Below are 21,222 nucleotides of genomic sequence, written 5' to 3'. Positions count from 1 at the left end.
CTCTGGAGACATGAAATCGATTGCGGAAAAATCGATGTTTTTTAATAATTGGTAATAAACTGTACCTACTAAAAGACATACATCTATTGAAGATGTCATGTTACTAAATAAATTCGCCCATATATACCTAAATTTATTTTATGATATATGTATATCTATGTTTTTTTTTTTTTATTGCTTAGATGGGTGGACGAGCCCACAGCCCACCCGGTGCTAAGTGGTTACTGGAGCCCATAGACATCTACAATGTAAATGCGCCACCCACCTTGAGATATAAGTTCTAGTCTCAGTATAGTTACAGCGGCTACCCCACCCTTCAAACCGAAACGCATTACTGCTTCACGGCAGAAATAGGCGGGGTGGTGGTACCTACCCGTGCGGACTCACAAGAGATCCTACCACCAGTGTGTACGCAAATTATAATTTTGCGGGTTTGATTTTTTTAAAAACACGATGTATTCCTTCACCGTGGAAGTCGATCGTGAACGTTTGTTGAGTACGTATTTCATTAGAAAAATTGGTACCCACCTGCGGGATTCGAACACCGGTGCATCGATACATACGAATGCACCGAACGTCTTATCCTTTAGGCCACGACAACTTCAAAATAAAAATAAATGTAAAAGGAATAAACTGAAAGTATCCACGATTGAGCGAAATTCGATTATGATCAAGGCACAATTTTCTTCAGAACGAATCGACATGTCAATATAATGCTACCAGAGTATGTATGTATGGTTGTATCAGTTGTATGTAACTATTATTAAGACAAATGAATACCCGAGTAATCGATTTGAACGATCGTATTAATTCTGTATTTTTTTCATTCATGGGGACTTACCCGATTCTACCAATAAAACATTTTAACCTCTTGCCACTGCAGCGCAATTTATCGCTGATAATTAATTACACACGCAGCGTTCCTATTTAATGCACTTTAAGAAATCATCTTTTCCTCGTATTGTCTGTCCGATTTTGAGATTATGAGACATTTCAGTATAAGATGAGTAATCATATTGGAATTTGTATGAGCTTTTTTTTCTTTTTTTCTGGGCCGGGGGCCGAACCCCTATGAGGTTCCCGCGCGTAGAGGGCGCGCGTGGTATTTGGGACTGGACCGTCTGCAAATGTTGAGAGCGGACCCAAGGATGGTTTTTAGGGACCCAGCCATTAAACCACTCCCCTGCACTCTTGCCCAAGCGTCCGATCCCCCAATGACATAATCCGGACGGACTAGATGGTTACCACAGTCAACAAATACCTATGAAATCCTCTGAACGAATTGTTTGCATTGCGGTCAGAAGATCGTATAATGATCATACTCCGCCCGGCTTGATTCCTGATTCCTTATTTCTTAGATTAAAAACCTTTGCTTTCTCTGACTTAACTCCCGCCGCCGAAGGGGATAGAAGGGCAGTGGCGTAGCTACCTAGGGGCGGCCGGGCGTCTTTGGGGTGAGCTGCACCGTTTGGTTGTAGTGTTGACCGCGGTAACCCCCTTATCTCATCCGGGTTTTGACCTCGGAGGGGATCGGATGCTTGGGCGAAGAGTGCAGCGGAGTCGTTTAGTGGGTAGGGCCCGGAAAACATCCTTGGGCCCACGGTCTCGCAGTCGTGGACCAGTCCCACATAGCCCGCGCGCCCCCTAGGCGCAGGGACCTCGAAGGAGGTTCGGCCCCCAGCCCGAAAAAAAAGGCCCAACCTTTATATAATAAGCCCTTGAATTTTTTCTATTCCGTTTTATTAGCCAAACCACACATACACCAACTATAAATTGTAATTTATGCTGTTACTGTTTAATAATTTTATTACCTGCCCTGCATTACAGAAAAAAGAGCTTAAGTAGCTTAGCATTTTTAAAGTATTTGTATACTTCGTATTTTTATTTGATAAAACCTAATCAGTTTACATAGCAGTGGGGCCCCATTTTTTAATTTGCCCCAGTGCCCTTGGTTACCTAGCTACGCCACTGTAGAAGGGGTTAATGTCCTATACCCAACTCCCCTCTTTACCGACTTGATGACTAATGAAAGAGAAACAAAAAGAGCATGTCTCTACTTGCGTGATGAAACACACCAAACGTTGTCTATACTGCCTATGCTACTTTTGACCTAGCGACGTATCTCGAGGACATGATTTTAAGGCCCCTTCTAGGCTTCCAAGAGCTCGTCTACTGGGAGAGGGCAGACGTGGTAAAGTGTGTTCTCAGCACACGGGCCCCCGCATACTTAACATCACCTCCGGCTTTGACTGGATTTTATTTCTAGTAAATATCAGGTAGCCTTGACATGCCCGAATGGCTCATTACCCCCAACACATGGATATGAACAGTTAGTAAACCTTGGGAGAGGCTGATGTCTCTACGTTCAAATTGCGATTCGGAACTTTTAGGAAAAATCGAAATAAAACAACAATTTCTAATAAATCTTCGAAATAGCATATAATTTTAGGAAATAAAAAAATACACAATAGATATTCTTACGTAATTAAAACATAACTTCTTTTTTCCATTTGAAAACTTAAAACTATATATTTCAATATAGGCGAGAGCGGCCATTTTACTTTGTGACCAAAAAATAATAATTCAATACTAAACTTGGAATTCATAATGAACATTAACTTTCTGAATACAGTATGATGAGACTTTCTGAAAATATGCATTTGCCATATTAACGTTTTGTATGTAGAGTTATAGCTGACAGCTGTCAATTTTGACGTCTGTCATCAATTAGTATTTGTTCTCTCCGATCACTAATGTGTTTTGCGCACTCTTATATGATTTTCCACTAATAACCATTGCACTTTACGAATGTGCACTGTATATTTGCATACTGTAAACATTACTGTTAGGGAAAGTTATTGTTTGTTAATTTTCATTACAAACTCTTGCACTTAGATCTAATATGAGGACAAACGCGCTTCAGCCATTACGACGGGGACATATCTTCAAACGGTGGGGATGTTACGCTTTTTTTTTGGACAGAAATACCGATTATAATAGCCCTACCTTAAGATTGATTCGCTGAAGCGTCTTTGCCTTATAAATCTCATATCATTCTTTATTATTTTCGAAATAAATAAAACCACTCTACGACTATCGTATCGTTAACAATTTTAAATGTTTTCCGTCATCAACTTGTCATTTTACAAACTCTAGACCGACTCTAGGTAATGTCAAATTGAATGCCTGGTCTGGCAACACTGATGTCTGTTTTGACGGCAGTCAAAACGTAAACTATGGAGGGTAAAAGTAAGGACTATCTTCTTACACTAGCGCTATTTCGGTGAGTCTTCCAACACTAGCTCGCTGTTTACAGACGGACACTTTTTCAACTTGTCCCCTATACAAGATGGCGCTTCTTACATCTACCCTCCATAACGCAAACCATCGTGTTATCTATTTAAAATTTCCGAAACGAACATTTAAAGTAGTTTGTGTAAAAATTAATAAAAAATAAAACTATTTAAAAGGACCAAAAGTCAACAATGTACTGTAATATTTGTACGTGGTGCTTTATTCGCAATGGCAACACCCGTGAACTTGAAAATACTTAAAAAGAAAAATAATATTTTGTAGCAGTTGAAATTTAAAAATTACCAAAAGTCGTCCATTGAATGAATGTGTTGCTTAAAAAAAGCAAGAAATTGAAAAAAAAAAAAACAAAAAAAATACAGTACAGCTATGTATGTGTATGCGTTACATATGGCTACAATACTTAACTTACGGATAGATATATTAATAGATTTGTATATTTTAAAAACAATAAAAAAACTTATCATGTCCTTTACGTGAGAAACACGAAAACATTTCACGGTTAGCTGGAAGTTAAAAGAACTAGCCAAATCCTACAATCTACATTCCGTAAATAAAAAATAAAAAAAAAAAACAAAAGACAAAACTAAGAAGCCAATATAGACATGATTTCCAAACTTCATATTTCTACATCAACGAAAAGTAATACTTATGAAAGTTTAATTTTTTTTTTATATATATAAATATAATTATTTTAAAAGCACGAATGGCGCCGAACCCCCTCCCCTCTTCGGTTCTCGAAACACGTCAGCATCACATGCCCGTTATGTATATAATATAAAAACGATTTTAAGACGCACCAGAATCGCGAGACGTCATTCCGAATTCAACGCTGACAGCATTCGATGTTCGAGAAAAGCCCGACACTCATCACTAGAGCGGACTGCAGATTACTATTCACGAAACCGATATAAACAAAAGTGTCATAGACAAATAAAGCAATCTGTGACTGTCGTTTTTTTTACCAGTATCGAATTACTTTTTGTTTCAATCAAGATTTATAGCACCGTGATAATTTAATAGTATCGGCGGGAATCTTTCCTGATGTCAAAGTTATCATATTTTGACATTCAAAAAGTATGAAATTGTTTATTTTTATTTAATTAATACAGTGATCGTTTGTGAACTGGTTTCGATTCAAACAGCCACAAATCAACAATTGAATCTGTGTGGGGCATAAAAGTAAATTCTGTAAAAAAACACACACAACAAATAGCTGCCACAAACGTTGCCAGCATTAAAAACGAAACGAGAACGCGTTAAGACTAAAAAGATACATGTAAATAAAACTAAAAAAAAAAATTCACAATATTTCATTCCACATAAGAAATCGTTTGGCAAGTCAAATTTAGAAAAAAAAAACATAAGATTTTGAAGAAGAAAAAAATATATATACTCTTTTTTTTGTCAATAAATTAAATTGAAATCTCTTAACTATGTCATAGCATCTACTATTTGTTGAATATAATAGAAAAGAACAGCTCATTTTTGAGCAAGGAGTGAACTATTTCCCTTCTGAGCATTACCAGAGTGCAAACTACACTTATTTACTGACAACACTGCGATTGTTTTTTTTTTAATTCGATTTACCCAAAATAGCTCAAAGTACACACTACTGCTTTTTGAATATTAACAAAAAACTTCACACCAAACGAAACGCGCGTCACACAACCGGGGCAGACTGTAATAATTATATAGTTTTCCGTCATCTGAAGCTATATAACCCACTAGAAATTTATAACGCAGCCGCAGTCAAAACGCTAGGTGTCCGCTATACCTTATTACGAGAAATCGGAAGCGTCAAGTCGATGAATCTATTTACCGTATAAAATATTGTTTTATTGACCTCGAAGACTGACCACAATGTTGATTAGTCACACCCATTGGATCATCAATGCACCATAAACAATAACATCATCAATACATATAATAAGAAATAAATATGATTTTATCAAAATCAACAACAGTCTCTTAGGATCCTTTTCGACAGAATCCATTAGAGCCTCCAGCGACCAATAGTGGTCATCGTCAGAGATTTGTTAAAATACCGATTCCTATTATCTGCCCCATTAGTGTGCGACACGTGTGCAACAACAACGCTCAGAGTAATGCTCATTGAGTGACCGCCAGGCGTGGTCACTCGATACTCGCGCCATCTACAGTAGAACAGCAGATTAAGCTAAAAGATCGGCGTAGACAGAGACGCCGATAGTCAAAAAGCACAGCGCGTGAGTACATAGCAGAAATGCCCTTAATTTAGCCGAATAGGTGGGTCTTGGGGGTAGCACCCCTCGCTCGATTGGTATACAGCTTGCGTCGATAAATTACGCGAATCGATAACCTATTGCTAGTAATTCCTCGTTTGCTTTATAACATCTTCACTTGCGATAATGATGTCGTCAATGTAAACTTCTTTTTGGAGTTTTTAAACTCAATAAAGAAACTAAAACTGTTATTGTGACCTCAAAACGTGAAATATTTATTAGAATAATGAAATCGCAAAGCTTTAACTGTATTTTATTCGTTTTATTTTAGAAGGGATTGAGAGAACGAGGTCCAAGTTCATGGGATTAAAGAAACTTAAGCTAAATTTAACCATAGATATACTGTCTAATATTGGAAGAAAACAATGCTTATGCGACTATAGGTTTTAGTGTGGGATGATCGCCACATGAGAGAGACGAAGGACCACTACTTCGACGCACGAATTCAAGACGCGAACTGTACACCTGGCGATTTAAATATATTAAAAACAGAGCATTATTTCACTTTTAAAATCTGACATTTCGCAATTAGTCAAACTTAACATTTACAGTAATTTTAATTGAAAAACAAATATAAATGTTTATATCGATACATCAGAACCAAACTGATTACAAGTCAAAATCTTATTATATCAATGTCTGCAATATCTTATTGGAATTCAGTTTGCATAAAAATATTTAATCAAAACATTTTGGGTTGTGATTTTGGAACAGTAAAATGCAGTTTTCTAAAGTGACCAAAAAATTGCATTGATAACCTCAACCTCATTTATTATCCGCGTTACAGTTCTGATGTGTCGTTATATACCAAAAAGTCCGACATTTTTAATTATTTTATTTTGAATTCAAACGATAGCAACGCTAATTCCATTTTAATCAAGAGGTCCATTCTAGTATTGCATATTTCTAAATACCTTTTCTTCGATCAACATGTCAGACTTAACAAATAAATATATATAGTTCAATTTATTTTCTGTTTAAAATTATGTACATCCCACCGCACTTAATAAGACATGAAAATCAATAATAAAAATATAATATAATAAAGCTGTTATATTGTAGATTACACGTGTAATTTCTGTATTTCGGTTTTTTCCTTCTTTTTTTTTAAATATATTTTTAAATTTTATAATTAGTATATTCATAATAAAATTACAAGTAATTTCTGAAGCGAAATGGCAGTACAGCTTTGTGGGATTTATCTGAAAAAAAAAAAGAAATGTTTCAAATTTCTTTATTTTTTGGCTTAGACTAATGAATGAGCTCTTGGCCCACCTAGTGTTAATATCCACCTTGAGACATGGGTTCTAAATCTCTGTCCTATAGTACAACGGCTGCCCCACCCTCCAAACTACGGCAGAAATAGGCTAAATACTGCTTCACGGCAGAAATAAGCACCATGATTGTACCTACCCGTGCGGACTCACAAGACGTCCTACTAACACCAGCAATTAAGCAAATTATAATTTTGCGGATTTGATTTTTATTACACGATGTTATTCCTTCACCGTGGAAGTCAATCGTGAACATTTGTTAAGTACGTATTTCATTAGAAAAATTGGTACCCGCCTGCGGGATTCGAACACCGGTGCATCGCTACATACAAATACACCGGACGTCTTATCCTATAGGCCAAGACAACTTAGGCTTAGGCTTCTTCATCTTTGTCTATTTGTGGCGATATATGTACATCCAATAAGGGAACACTTCGTTGATGATTTAGTAAAGTCTGTCCATCTTGTGGGTGATCAAACGCGAGAACATTGGCTGTCCCCTCTTCCTTGAACTGTTAATCATTTCAACGAGCTTTCCGTGATACCACCTACCCCTGTATGGAAAGATCTACCTTCTACGTATGTCTAACTCTTACCTCTAGGCAGGCTGCGGCGTGCTGGACTTCTCCTTCTTTTTTTCTTTCTTCTTCTTCAAGAACGACGGCGTCCTGAGTCCCTTCTTCTTCTTCTTGTCCTTCTTGGGCGAATCCTCGGTGGAAGCCTCCTTCGACGGAGAGCCCTGGGAGACCAATAAACGTGATGGAAACAGTCAGTAAGATTAGATTAACGTAGCATTGGAATAGCTTATGCTTAGAGCTAGATGAATCGGCGGTAACAGCAGCATATTGTAAGAAATTACAGTTCCGAGTTTTTTTTTATATTTTAATAACCTTTTAAATTTGGGATAGAATTGAGAATCGAACCTCACATCTCAAGCCATGAGGTTCGTCTAATCATTTATAGAACAAAAAAAATCTTTAGTACATAGAATCTTACCTCTTTACTGCTGTGAGAGAATGTACTCTGATGGGCGTCCGAATGGTCACCGTTAACAGTGTGGTCACCTATATGACGAAATTTCAATTAGTATATACTCATTTTCAATTTAAAGCTAGAACATACAACAATAAGACAGCTATAAAACCATCACCTCTTGTCTGTAAGCGGTCGCATCATTTGACAAGATCGAATGGCGAATTTGTTTTTTTTATTTTTATTAATTAGATGAGTGGACGAGCTCACAGCCCACCTGGTTTTAATTGGTTACTGGAGCCCATAGACATCTACAACGTAAATGCGCCACGCACCTTGAGACATAAGTTTTAAGGTCTCAGTATAGTTACAACGGCTGCTCCGCCCTTCAAACCGAAACGCATTACTGCTTCACGGCAGAAATAGGCAGGGTGGTGGTACCTAACCGCGCGGGTTCACAAGAGGTCCTACCACCAGTAAAAACAAAAACGCCATAAGAAAGACCACGTAAACGGTACTTAATAGCTTGACGATATAATTATTTACGCATTCGTTCGATACAACAACACACTACATACATCTTCGAGTTGGATTTGTAATGACGACATTACGTCATCATCATCAGCCAACGGCCCACTGCTGGATATAGACCTTTCTCATTTAATTCCACAAGCTATGCCTTCACTTGTAGGTTCATTCGGGAACGCGAATTAGCTACTTCTTCACTTAGAATTACAGCGACAGGAGAACAAAGTATCTTCGCCTGCGGAATTTTTATTCCACTTCAAAATCCTCCATACAAGTTGACAATCATTTAAGTCATTATATATGTTTGATTGGACCTAAGAAAATACAGTTCAGTAACACATAAGCGGTCTCGCAGTTAAGACTGGCAATATTAGAAAATAAAGAGTTAGGATGACTTTTTGGCGGGAACGCGAGGAGTGAAGTTGTGTGATTTCTTTTATTTTGTCTATTTAGTGTTACTTCAGGTTTAAATGTGTAATAACGGTGGTTTATTAACTGTTTAGTATCTGTGAAAGTGCACAAATGTGGGAAAATGAAACAAAGCCGCCGGACGTCACTTCTCGGGATCCTCCAAAAAGTCCAATGAAAAAGTCTCAGTAGATGACCACCATTTTACTGAGATTATATTTAATCCAATATGATCTCATCTCATTTCATTTGATTTCATCCCAGTTGATCAATGTCTCAAATTAATCATTTGCATTTCATTTCATCATTTTTCATAAAATAAGAAAATAAATTAAAATAAGACATGACTTAAAGGTCTTAGATACCAGGTCATAAAATCACTTAAAAAAAAAGAGTTAAGAGAGAGTAAGGATGCAGCAAGCTACTTACCGGATATATTGTGAGCCACGCCCCGAAGCCAATCGTAAGCTGTCATGCACATTTGTGAAAGCGAAACATGAAAAGCTTGTTAGAGTATATTTTAGTAATCCCCTATATAACGCGGTACTCTTATAACGCGATTTCATGTACATCATTTCATTCTTACCCATATAAAGCGGGGATTTCCCGGGTATAACATTTCTATATTTCCAGAAAACTATAATAATTTGTACATTTTTGTAATTGTTAATTAATTTCACGTACCTCTCGTAGACACCGTGTACCAATTTTGTTATAAAATTAAAATTATTTATAGTTAGTAACAAATTCATATTGTTCATTATCAAATGTTCTAAATTCGGTTTTAATCAAACGCACATGATTCGATATCAGCATACTTTAATATCCAATTTTTGTATATAACGCGTTATACGGGCGCGTTATAAGATAAGACGCCTACAACGCGGAAAAATTCAAAGTGTTATAAAGGAGACTACTGTAATTATTGCAACTGTGACAATATTCGTGCCGAAAGCAACCCAAACTATACGAAATGAGCGTTTGGTACAGAATAGATAGATGCAGGGTGTAAGGTAATGCTTAAAGTGATCCTTCGCTATGTCGCATCGCCCCTGAATAGCACACCGCCCTCTGTCGGCGGGTAAAAGGCAACTACGGAATTCACTGTTTTTTTTCCTGCCTATGCTGATAGCTTTGAGAGGCTATATCAGCTTCTCCTTGACGTGTAGGTGAGCTTACGGGGTTCAAACCGGGTATGTTGCTAACACTGGCCCTAGCAAGAACAGTGCTCCGCAGAATCTACCACCGGATCGGAAACGCGACCCACTGAGAAGATGCGGCGAGAAACTCAGGGGACTGTGTTAATTCACTCGCCGAGCCCTTCGTCGCAAGCAACGGGTTCGACGAGGACGGTTACCGGTGCTTGTGGTACCTATAAGCACCGTTAATGGATCAGGAGGATCCGTAATGACGTGTGGAATTCACCGGAGAATGGAAAGCAGCATCGGATTGTTATGCCAACGTATTGCGATGTTGTTAGCTCAAGTGGGTACCATTAATGGCTTTAACTGTCCCGAAGCGGTTAAGCTCTGTATGGATGGCGAGTCAGCCATTATGCAGTTCAAGACTTCGACTCTGTATTTCTAGGTGGGTAGAGGCATTCAATGCCTAGTATGCGAGCTCTATAACTAACGTACGCACTAAAAACATCAAGACAATCCCAACTAGTTAAATTTCAATCTGCACATAAAGGATCAGATTATTGAAAACTACCGCCAGAAGTTAATTAACATATCGAAGGGTTAAAGGTTATTTGTTTAAGCGACATTTCGCTCAACACGCGACATTTATCTATGTAATTAAAGATCCGTTTTATTTGGTATCAGCATCGACATTTCTATACTTTTAATTGTACTTCGACCTCTTGTGAGTCCGCGCGGGTAGGTACCACCGCCCTGCCTATTTCTGCCGTGAAGCAGTGATGCGTTTCGGTTTGATGGGCGAGGCAGCCGTTGTAACTATACTGAAACTTTAGAACTTATATCTCAAGGTGTGTGGCGCATTTACGTTGTAGATGTCTATGGGCTCCAGTAACCACTTATGGTGGCCTGTGAGCTCGTCCACAGTTCACTCCATTCAAATAGCTGATCAAGTTTATTTAGTTATGGTGATATTTTCCAAATTTTTACCATTAAATGGCTCTCGTGTAGAGTTGCAAAAACGTCGATTAAACCAAATAACCTTTTACCCCTCGATATGTTCTCTGGCCGTGTTTGATAGCCGGCACGAGATCGCTTTAGTCGAAAAAAAACCAGTTAACGTTACAAATATATAGATTTTGCATCGTTGTCTGGAATTTTGATCTAACTGATTTGCGAAACTTTTCAAATTCATTCTGTCTTAAATAAGCACAAAGGATCCAGGCATAATAACTTGACGTTTGAGGCGATTCATTTTTTTTAAGGACCAGCTTTTTAAGGACAGTCAAACGACAGTCGACGCCTGCTTGATTCACGCGAGACAACTGATACCTAAACGATTTACATTGCGTGGTCAAAAAAAATTTTTTTTTTCTTTAATTTAAATTTCTTAATACAGCTTTCCGTACTTTACACCCTGCGTCATTTAAAACAAATAACAAACACACAATTTATTAAATCAACAAATTTATTCCAAACTACATTAAAGATATCAACACTCCATTAAGCCTACAGGAATGAAAGCTCCAAAAATTCACGATAAAGCTGTTGTACGCTAACATAAAATCCAAGCCTTAATAAATAAATAAAATGCGTTTTTATTTCAAAGTACTTAAAAGACATAAGATCGTGAATTCTCAAACATCCAAACGTGCCATACGGTCAAATTGAGAATCCTTATTGTTATTTGACGGTAGACCCAAATTTTGACTGCGTAGCGTTACGCTTTTGAACCTTAAAACACGTCAAAAAAGGTTAGGTTTAGGTTAGGTTTCGCTATAGACAAATACAACGCGCAAGGATATTAATAGTTCTACACAAAAGTTTAAGGGTAATGCGAATTTTACCAAAACTAAAGATTCGATCGACTGAACTTGAACGGTATTACAATTTCAATCTAAAAGAAATAAAAACGCATTTTACAAACACAATGAGGCAAAAAGATCAGGAATTACATGCATTAAAAACAAAAGCATATCAAAATCCCTATATTCGCAATGTTCCATAGACCTCATAACAAATAGACACTCAAAAGCATTGTGGTACGCCAAAGGCGGAAGGCTGTGACGATGATGTTCTCAAGAATATTGCGAATATAATAGTTAATGGGTTTAAAAAATACAAGACCATTCCCGTAGACAAATTAAAAGACAACAAACTTAAAAAAAAAGAACGTATATATGCGCATGCTAAAAAGAACTCAAACAAATATAATAATAAAAAGCTAAATCGACTGTACGTACACGGAACGTTACAAACAAACACTTTGTATGAATACATCTTTTAAAATCGAATTTCAACTTTATCCTAAATAAATACGTATTATATTCCATTGGGTTTTAAACGCCACATATTACCGCTCGTAATTATGTATTAATTATATTATATAATATATCCTAGCGATATTTCAAAACACAATGCATTAGATTAGAGCATTGCGTTTAGACAAGTTTCAACAAATCAAAATGAACACGTGTCGCTATTGTTTTGACAAAAAAAAAACACGACCTCTGAATTAATTTCATCAGTGGACTGATACTCTTCTTGGAACCAATAGAGGTTATGTTGACTTCGATAATGACATGGATTTATTGCTCCAATCCAATGCCCAAGTAGCTTCAAAAATTGGAGTTATATCCTATTAATTGAAGATAAATATATCTGGCAAAATTGATGCTTATTTCTGAGCTGCGTAAAGGCATCAGCCTAAGCTATTGTCGATCCTGACCCTATCTAATTCGCTGGCGTCAAAGCTATCCGACATTCGGAAGTTCGAAATGATCTTATAAAACAACGTATCTTCAAACGGAGGCCAGCTACTATACTCCCTTTTGCGCAGTTCATAAATACATTTCTTCTTCGGCACATCGATATCATTCCCAATCGCATTCAAATCGAAAGGAATATCATTCGATTCGCCTTCATTGTCACTCGAATGATTTTTCGTCACGCGTTTCTCGATCTTACTATCGATAACAATAAAACTGGGCATCTCGGTGCTCCTGCGTCTGAAACCGAATTGAATATCCTCTGTTGTATCGCAATCGTCAAAAGATATCCAATATTTTATACCTCCACTATTCTCGGTCAGTGACATCGAAAGAATTTTAGATGTACCGCCAAAACTATTCAATACAGCATCGTGATCATCTCTCGTATTAACAAAAGCTACATTCAAATCTTTAGATTCGCCTGTAGATGTATCAACTAACTCAGAGACCAATTCCTCTGCTATTGTATAGCTATGATTGGCTATATCTGAATTTGAATAATTATCCTCATTATAATCTTGATCCCTCTCTTCATTAACTATAGAATTGTCGTTATCACATTCACAATCTATATCCTGACTATTAAATATATTAATCGCTGTGTACATTATATCTTCGCTATCCGCGACAGTGAAGACGGTTTTTGTTTGTCTAGATTTCCCATTTTTCTGTTCGAGTTCGTAAAAGACATTATTGTATATATAATATATTACGCCTTCTACAATTATTTGAGATTCTTTGGTGTGATCTTCAAACGAATCAGTTATATTAGTGTTATCAAATTGAATTGCGTATTCTTCAACCATTTCGGTTATAGAGAAACTTACACCATCCTTGCTATCATCAAAACTACTAATGGACTTTTCTCTGTTCTTTGTGATCAAATCAAAATCTATAGAATTGAATAGTGAAATGAGAATTTCCGTTATCATTTCGTATTTTTCAAACTCGTATGTCGAATTGAAGCTGGTGATTTCTGTTGGCATTTTACTACTCTGTTCTGAATTGTCTTTGTCAACTCCAGAAGCTGTCACAGTATTGTTTACGTTCACAACAATCGTAGGGTTATTTTCATTATTACTATTACCAACATTATTATTATTATTAGTTATGAATGCGGTATCGAAGACATCATTTATACTAATCTCTGTGAACTTATCAATTTCTGAATCACTCTTACTACGATCCGTTGATTTATTAGATTCCTCACCATACGAACTCTTCGATTCTTCCAGTATAGGTTCTAGAATGTTATTCTGAGTTTTTAAGGGAGATTTCCTGGGACTTTGCTTTGCGAAATCAGGAAAATAGCAGTTAATGGGTACCGCGTAGTCGCGAATGTCTTTATTAACTAAATTTTTAACTGGACTTTCATAGGCTTCCTCAAAGTCGTCTGTAAAACTGTGGTATTCGCCTTCTGAACTCAAAGACACATCTCTTATATCAGCCGACATTTTATTCTCATTCTTATCTATATCTTTGGCGGTAACTACGTTATTGTGAACTGCGAAGCCCTCTCCAACATCAGTAATGTAATTATCTTCACTAAACTCTTGACTATCAACGAATTCTGTTTCCGAATTTGCTATTCTGTAAATCGGGATAACATTCTCTTTGACTCTAACTATGTCTATTTTCTTTTCAACACTCTGATTTATGTTTTCTGTCGAATAGTATACGGAATTGTCTTTTGACAGTTTCTTATTGTTGAATTTCATGTTCCAAGAATACGGGACGCTAATCGCACCGCATGAGTAACACTTAGGAATGTGATAATGAAATGGCATTGGATTCTCAATGTAAGAGTTGACCAGACCACTGTGAGAGCGACTCCGGTAGACGCTCGAATTAAGTCTCCTGGGTAACGACCTAGATTTTAACGAGTCTAAATCTAATGAAGTGACCGAACGCAAAGTGGACACACTACTGTCGTGGGCGTTTCGGAAGTTTTCGCTAAGATTACGTTTGCGTTTCGATCGATTCTCTGAATCTTCATAGACCCTAATTATGTTATCGAAATTAGCGCTACGGGAATAATCGTGGAGGTTTCTATTATTAGAGGCGAGAGCTTCAATTAGCGTGTTAGTATCTTGATTACCTGAAATTAATGTGAAGGTTTGAAGAAGCACGAATTACAGGTGAAATATTATGAAGTGACAAAAAGACGAGTCAGATGTGTAGCTTAAAGGAATATTTTCTTTATAGATTCCTCCTGATTCAAATAATCCTTATGCTTAGCCTCGACAAAGACAGTACAATGTTGGGGTAGAACCCTCGCAGGATAAACAGCTTAGGGGTTATTCTTACGTTTTAATTAGTTTCTGTGTGAGTAGTGCGTGTGTTTTAACGTTCTCGATGGCGTTATAGTTAAACTCAAAGTTGTATGGAGTTGCAACGTTTGCCTACGTTTGCCGCTAGGGGCGCTATTCCGACTCTAAAACCGCTGAAAACCCAATAGGAGAACTGTATCTCGATTTTGTGTCCCATTATTTCATATCAACAACGTTGAGCTATATACATATATTTCTATTACCTATATCGAAAGATCGATCGTAAGATCGAAAATGCCGTAATCGTGTCATCTACAAAATGAAAGATGATGATAATGCATTTATATATAGTACACATTCCTTTAACGGATATTACGAATCGATTGACAATGGACAATAACATTGATATATATTTTCACAAATATAATGCCAACGCTTAATGAACTCGTGCGATAAACGAACAAGCAACACTCAGTTTTAAACTACCCTCATTTACAACATTCAACGCCTTCACAATTCGCGTTAACATTACGTCAATTTTGGAACACGTCCAGACAGCAGTTGCGCTAGTGTCAATCCCAACAAAACCCCGCAACATTAGGCAATCTATTTAACGCCCCCCATAGTTCCACTATTAACAATCCCCCGGTCGTCTGTATAAAAATCAAGCCACAAGCAAAACCTTCAAACCAACAATCATGATCGTAGTCCTTACAACCCTTCACTTGGTGCATTTGTACAAATAACCAGACTATGGAGCCACAGGAAAGTCAACCTTAGATTTTAAAGGCTTACGATGAAAATAAGGTTGATTTCAAATAGCAAACGCACGGATACGACAAACGAGGACCATATCACAGTTCACCGACTCACCCCTGCCGGCCACCCGCTGCACGACAGCGTGCTGCGTCCCCCGGACCACGACCTGTCGGGGGACCGGTGACGTCATCGACGACGTCACAGTCGACGCGCTCGAGTCCAGAAATACTTCGTCGTCGGACAGGAGATTCGGATCGCGGGTCCGGTCTATAGGTTTACACGCCGATGCACATGATAATAATCTACCACACTTAAGATATATGGGTTTATGGGCCTTGGTCTTATGTTGTGAGTCATCACAGCTCTTAGGCGGCCAATCGTAAAACTGTAAGGCATACTTTTTTCTAGTTAGACATGTCACATTCATACCATAAGTATCAAACTTTATGTGCCATTCCAAAGAAAGCTATCGAAAGAAAAAAAATATCACCGGCTGCGTCTCATCTGAGAAGTACAAAGGGCCAAAAGCATCCATGAAAATACTCTCTCAATCAAGTAATGTTGCAGAAATATAGCCTTTATTTATTGTCATCTTTTTATGGGGAGGAGGCCGAACCTCATCCGAGCTGTCCACGTCTTGGGGGTGCGCGGGATGTGTGGGGTTTGACGGTCTGCAGAAGTTCGGAGCAGAATGCGGACCCAAGGCTGTTTTTTGGGTTCTACCCACTAAACACCAAGAGTCTCAATCTTTGAAAAAGACAGGATATCTTTAGGGACACGGACTTTTAGGACAGAATTGAGCCAGTGCTTGATTTCCGATCACATTTGAAGAAGGACAGAGCGCTGGTGGAAGAATAACACTCAAACCGACAGGTACTTGAACAAAAACGCAAAGGTCCATGGAACATATCGACGCTTGAAAGGCAAACGTGACTAAGCGACAATGCGTGAACTTTACAGTAGACTAATTTAAAGTTGAAATACCTGAAAAAAATTATATTTTAACGAATCTAGCTGTAGGATTGAAATGATTTTAATAGACCTAGAATTATTATTTTTTTGCGCGTCGAATATGGTTATTGCCTATCATTTATATACAAAGCAGTTATTGTCGCTTAGTCACGTTTGCCTTTCAAGCGTCGATATACATTTAGTTCTCGTAATAACATTGACCAGATAATCTCAAGACGTTCCTAATAGTATTTTTAGGTTCTAAGGTCTCACTTTTAACAGTACAACGGCTGCCACATCCTTCAAACCGAAACGCGTAACTGCTTCACGGCAGAAATAGGCACGATAATGGTACCTGCCCGTACGGACTCACAAGACCTCCTACCACCAGTAAAATTTCCTCTCACTCTCGCTCTTCTATCACACTCACCTTCAGCCGGATGCGCGTACGACCTCACCACGACCTGACGCTGCGGCGGTCCTACTGGAACACGCGACCCACTGTCGTACGGTACGTTCGACTCCCGTGTCGGGACTTAAAATACCATTAACATATCGAACGGTGAAAGGCTGTTTGGTGTAACCGACATTTCGCTTTGTAATTTTAAAAGTCCGTTTTATTTGGTATCAGCATCGACAGTTCGATGTTTCTAATTGAACTTCAATTAAGTTTACTCCATTCACATAGCTGAAGAAGTTTTGTTTTGTCATGATTGTTTTTTTTTCAAAATTTAATCTTTTTTTTTTTATTGCCTCTGTAGGCAGACGAGCGTACGGCCCACCTGATGGTGAGTGGTTACCGTCGCCCATGGATCTCAGCAATCAGCTGCCTACCAAATCTTTAAGTGGTTCTCCTGTAAAGTTGCAACAAATGTCGCTTACACCGCCTTTCTACCTTCGATATAATATGCCACTACGCTTAAAATCAATTAGCGCTTCGTAAAGCCGATACCAGCTTCAGATATTATACGCTTTGAATGAAGACGTATTTAGAACAAACTAGTTATAAAAGGATTCAATGTATAACAAATTTTTCCGAAAAGGTCATTGACCTGACAGGGACTTGTTCCGTTGAAATTAAAAAAAAATATTAAAATCCAAAAATCACATTCTAATTATTATACTTTCAAATCGTAAGAATAACCACCCCTTTCATCGGATTCACCGTCAAAATTTTCTAATCTACCCTCCCTCAATACCTTAAGTAATCCTTCAACCAGATAATTAGTTTTTGAAATAATATGAGAAAAAGTTAAAAGAAATTAGTACATGCTTCAGGCCAAATAAAGCTTAAAATCAAACGAAAGTCTTAGACGAAGCAGTTAGTGGATCACGTGCCAGTGACGTAGTGGTAGTTCCACGGATCGATCACATCCAAAGCAAAATCGACTCTAAGCTTTTTAAAATTAGATTGAGAATTCTATAAACACGATATGCCACTATGTATTATATATATTCTTCTTAATAGCAAAGGCTATGAGACTTCAATAGAAAAATGATAATGTTAAATTTTATTTCATAACATCTTAAATATTGCTTTTATCAAGTGAACTAATCTCGACTGAACCACCACTAAGCTACTATAATTTAATTTTATTTTATTCAATAATGACACAAGTACAATTGGAAAAACCATCATACTACACTTAGGTTGATATTTTGCTGATCACGTTTGACAGCTGTCAATTTTGACATGTGTCATTTTTGAAGGATAAACAATAATAGGGTTACGTGTAAGAATTCGTCGAATACTGACCTCTAGTACTGTCGACATGGGCTCTCTCGGCGTTCAAGAAATCAGTTGTATCAACTATAATAGAATACAGGGAGACATAATGAAAACATGCAAGAGAAATAGCTATCTCGCTCTCTCGGATATCTTGCGAGCGAGAGGCGAACAAAGGCTACGTCATTTCGTCTTTTCGCATTAAAAGTGTACAATTTCCAAAAAAATATTCGAAATTGAGTTAATATGCGGAATCATTTGGTATCACCAGTATTTTTCTAATAAATACTGTTAAAAGAGCGTAGTTTAGTTTTAGTTATTTTTTTTTGTTTACCTATGTTTTGACTACTATTAACAAAATTAATACATAATTTTATCTTACTTTAAAAGACAGATAATGTAACTGGTACAAAATAAAAAATTAATGTTGCAAAGATGATTATTAATATTAAAACTATCCAATGCTAAACCTTCAAAACACTCTCCTGTAAAATTAGTAAGTTTTGAGATTATACAGTTTTAATGCGAGAAGACGATTTGTGACTTCATTCATTACATTCATAATATTAAAAAGGTATAATAATAAATTTAAGCGTGAACAAAAAAGTGTGTAGAAAAATATATCTAATATCAGTGAACAATCAATCTAAATCAAACAATTCTTTGAAAAAAAAAAAACCTAAAACAATTCATAGTCTATACTTTTTACAATTAAATAAAAAAAAAAATTAAAAGTATCACTTACCATCGCTCAGGACCACTTCTGGTTGGCTTCGGACCGGCGCTTGCTTGGTCTCTATTCTCAAAACTCGGTGTTCTTAATTACATTTGAAAACAAAAAAAAAAACCATTAACCTCTTTACGAACATTAAAAAAAAAAACAAGTGTCACATTTCACAGTTGTCAAATATGAAAATATTAAACTTAAAAAATGGCTGTATATGGCTTAGTTCCATTGCCTTTCTCTTCGAGAAAAACCCTACTACTACTTTCAAGTTTCCCCCAAAAAGTCCACTGAAAAAGTCTCAGTAAATAACCACAATTTTACTGAGATCATATTTCATCCCATATCATTTCATTTAACTTCATGTCAATCGATTAATGTTCCAAATTAGTCAATTTCATTTCATTTCACTTCATATTATCATTTTTCATGGAAAATATATATACTGGGTGTTAGGAGACCACTTCCAAAAACGAAGACAGACGATAGTACTGATGACACCTTTGATGATGGGACGGAAAAAAATCGATCCTGATTTTAAAAAAAATATATTTCTATTTTATAAAAAAAAAATTTTTTTAAAGACGTTTTATTAGCATTATTTACGCTCCATCCATGTTAGTACAGCTAAATGAAACGATAGTTTCATAAAAAATACATTACCTTACTAAATAAATAAAAAACCAGCAATGAAACACAAAATCAAAAACAGCTGATGCCGCGCTCCCCAAAATTTACAACTTTGTAGGTACAAAATTTTCGCTTTCGGAAGTGGTCTCCTAACATCCAATATATAAAAGATTAGGCTGTATGGTATGATTGACCTTTGCCTTTTCAGTTGGAAAAATACTACTACTACTACGCGAGGATCAAACTTTATCTGTCAGGGGGACGGCGGTATGTACCCGCGCGGGCCTGTCGCTAGGTGGGGGGGCGCGACGCTGAGTAAGAGGTGGGGGGCGCGGTGTTGATGAGGGAGGTTGGGGGACCTACCGTCGCGCGACTCCTCTTCTGTCTCGGACGGGGCGCTGGCCGGTGACGTCATCTGCGCCGCGCTTATCGCCTCCGATTCGGACAGGTCAGTGTCGTCTGTCGAATTGGATACGAGTGTAGGCGTTAGCCGTTAGATTTCAGCGCTGTTGTCCGTGGACATAAAGTAATTAGATACTATTTTACATTTCAGCTCATGTTGTAACCAGATCGCAGACCACAATGAGAAAATTTACAAGCTAGTGGAATAATTTTTTTTGCATATGAGGATGAGCTCACGTCTCACCTGATATTAAGTGTTTACCGGAGATCGTAAGACATCTACAACGTAAAAGCCACCACCCACCTTGAGATATAAGTTCTAAGTTCTCAGTATAGTTACAACGGCTGCCCCACCCTTCGAACCGAAACGCATTACTGCTTCACGGCAGAAATAGGCGGGGCGGTGGTACCTACCCGTGCGGACTCACAAGACGTCCAACCACTAGTAAAATTTTATTGTTGTTGTCCGTGGACATAAAGTAATTAGATACAATTTTACATTGCAGCTACTGTTGTCACTCACTAGATCGTGGACCACAATTAGAAAATTTTACGAGCACTTTGAGATCACTTTAACTGGTGGACGAGCTCCCATATAGTGCCAAGTGATTGGCAGAGCCCATGGACATCAACAACGCCACCTTGGGACATAAGTTCCACCTCTCAGTAGTACAGTACAAGCCGTACGTCCCCGCGGGGTCCCGGCGGGGGGTTGGGGGGGCGGGCTCACATTCGTTCCCGCGCCGCTTGCGCTCGACGTCGCGCCGGTACTCGTCGATCTCGTTGTCGGTGATATGGTCGAAGGGGTTCCGGGCGTAGGGCGCGCTGTACACGGCCGCGTTGTGCTGGTAGCCGCGCTGGATGATGCCCTTCGAGGCCGCTCCCATCAGCACCTGACGGACGCGGCGGTTTTATCGGCCCTTTTTGCATGTAACGGAATCTTTGAACGTAATTGTTTCCGACTTCGAGAAGTCCGTTCAATTAAGACTATCCACGAACGCATAGAGGATCGATGATAAATAAATAAATAAAAATACAAAAAAAAAGCCTTTTCTATACTTATACTTAATATTATAAAGAGGAAAGGAATAG

At 37.8% G+C, this 21,222-nt stretch overlaps 1 protein-coding gene across 21 annotated transcripts in view; it reads right to left on the bottom strand.

The window, feature by feature from the left end:
• Positions 1–2,413: 2,413 nt before the first annotated feature.
• LOC101740817 (protein hu-li tai shao) overlaps positions 2,414–21,222 on the bottom strand; it is an 89,801-nt gene continuing 70,992 nt past the window's right edge. For 2 of the 21 annotated variants that reach the window (XM_062675936.1, XM_062675939.1), the window contains 9 exons: positions 20,861–21,023; positions 20,092–20,187; positions 19,120–19,191; positions 18,405–18,458; positions 17,079–17,132; positions 15,812–15,964; positions 7,847–7,914; positions 7,447–7,589; positions 2,414–6,778 (listed from right to left, as the gene is read on the bottom strand). In XM_062675936.1, coding sequence (XP_062531920.1) covers positions 7,449–7,589; positions 7,847–7,914; positions 15,812–15,964; positions 17,079–17,132; positions 18,405–18,458; positions 19,120–19,191; positions 20,092–20,187; positions 20,861–21,023 — 801 coding nt within the window. In that variant the 3' untranslated portion in view covers positions 2,414–6,778; positions 7,447–7,448. Of the gene's footprint in view, positions 6,779–7,446; positions 7,600–7,846; positions 7,915–11,347; positions 14,767–15,811; positions 15,965–17,078; positions 17,184–18,404; positions 18,459–19,119; positions 19,192–20,091; positions 20,188–20,860; positions 21,024–21,222 lie in introns of those variants that run through there. The other 19 variants (XM_062675935.1, XM_062675938.1, XM_062675941.1 and 16 more) reach the window with 12 other exon arrangements.

This window comes from Bombyx mori, chromosome 24 (assembly GCF_030269925.1).
Source record: "Bombyx mori chromosome 24, ASM3026992v2".
NCBI classification, from domain to species: domain Eukaryota; kingdom Metazoa; phylum Arthropoda; class Insecta; order Lepidoptera; family Bombycidae; genus Bombyx; species Bombyx mori.
This window is presented reverse-complemented; position numbering and strand designations above follow the sequence as displayed.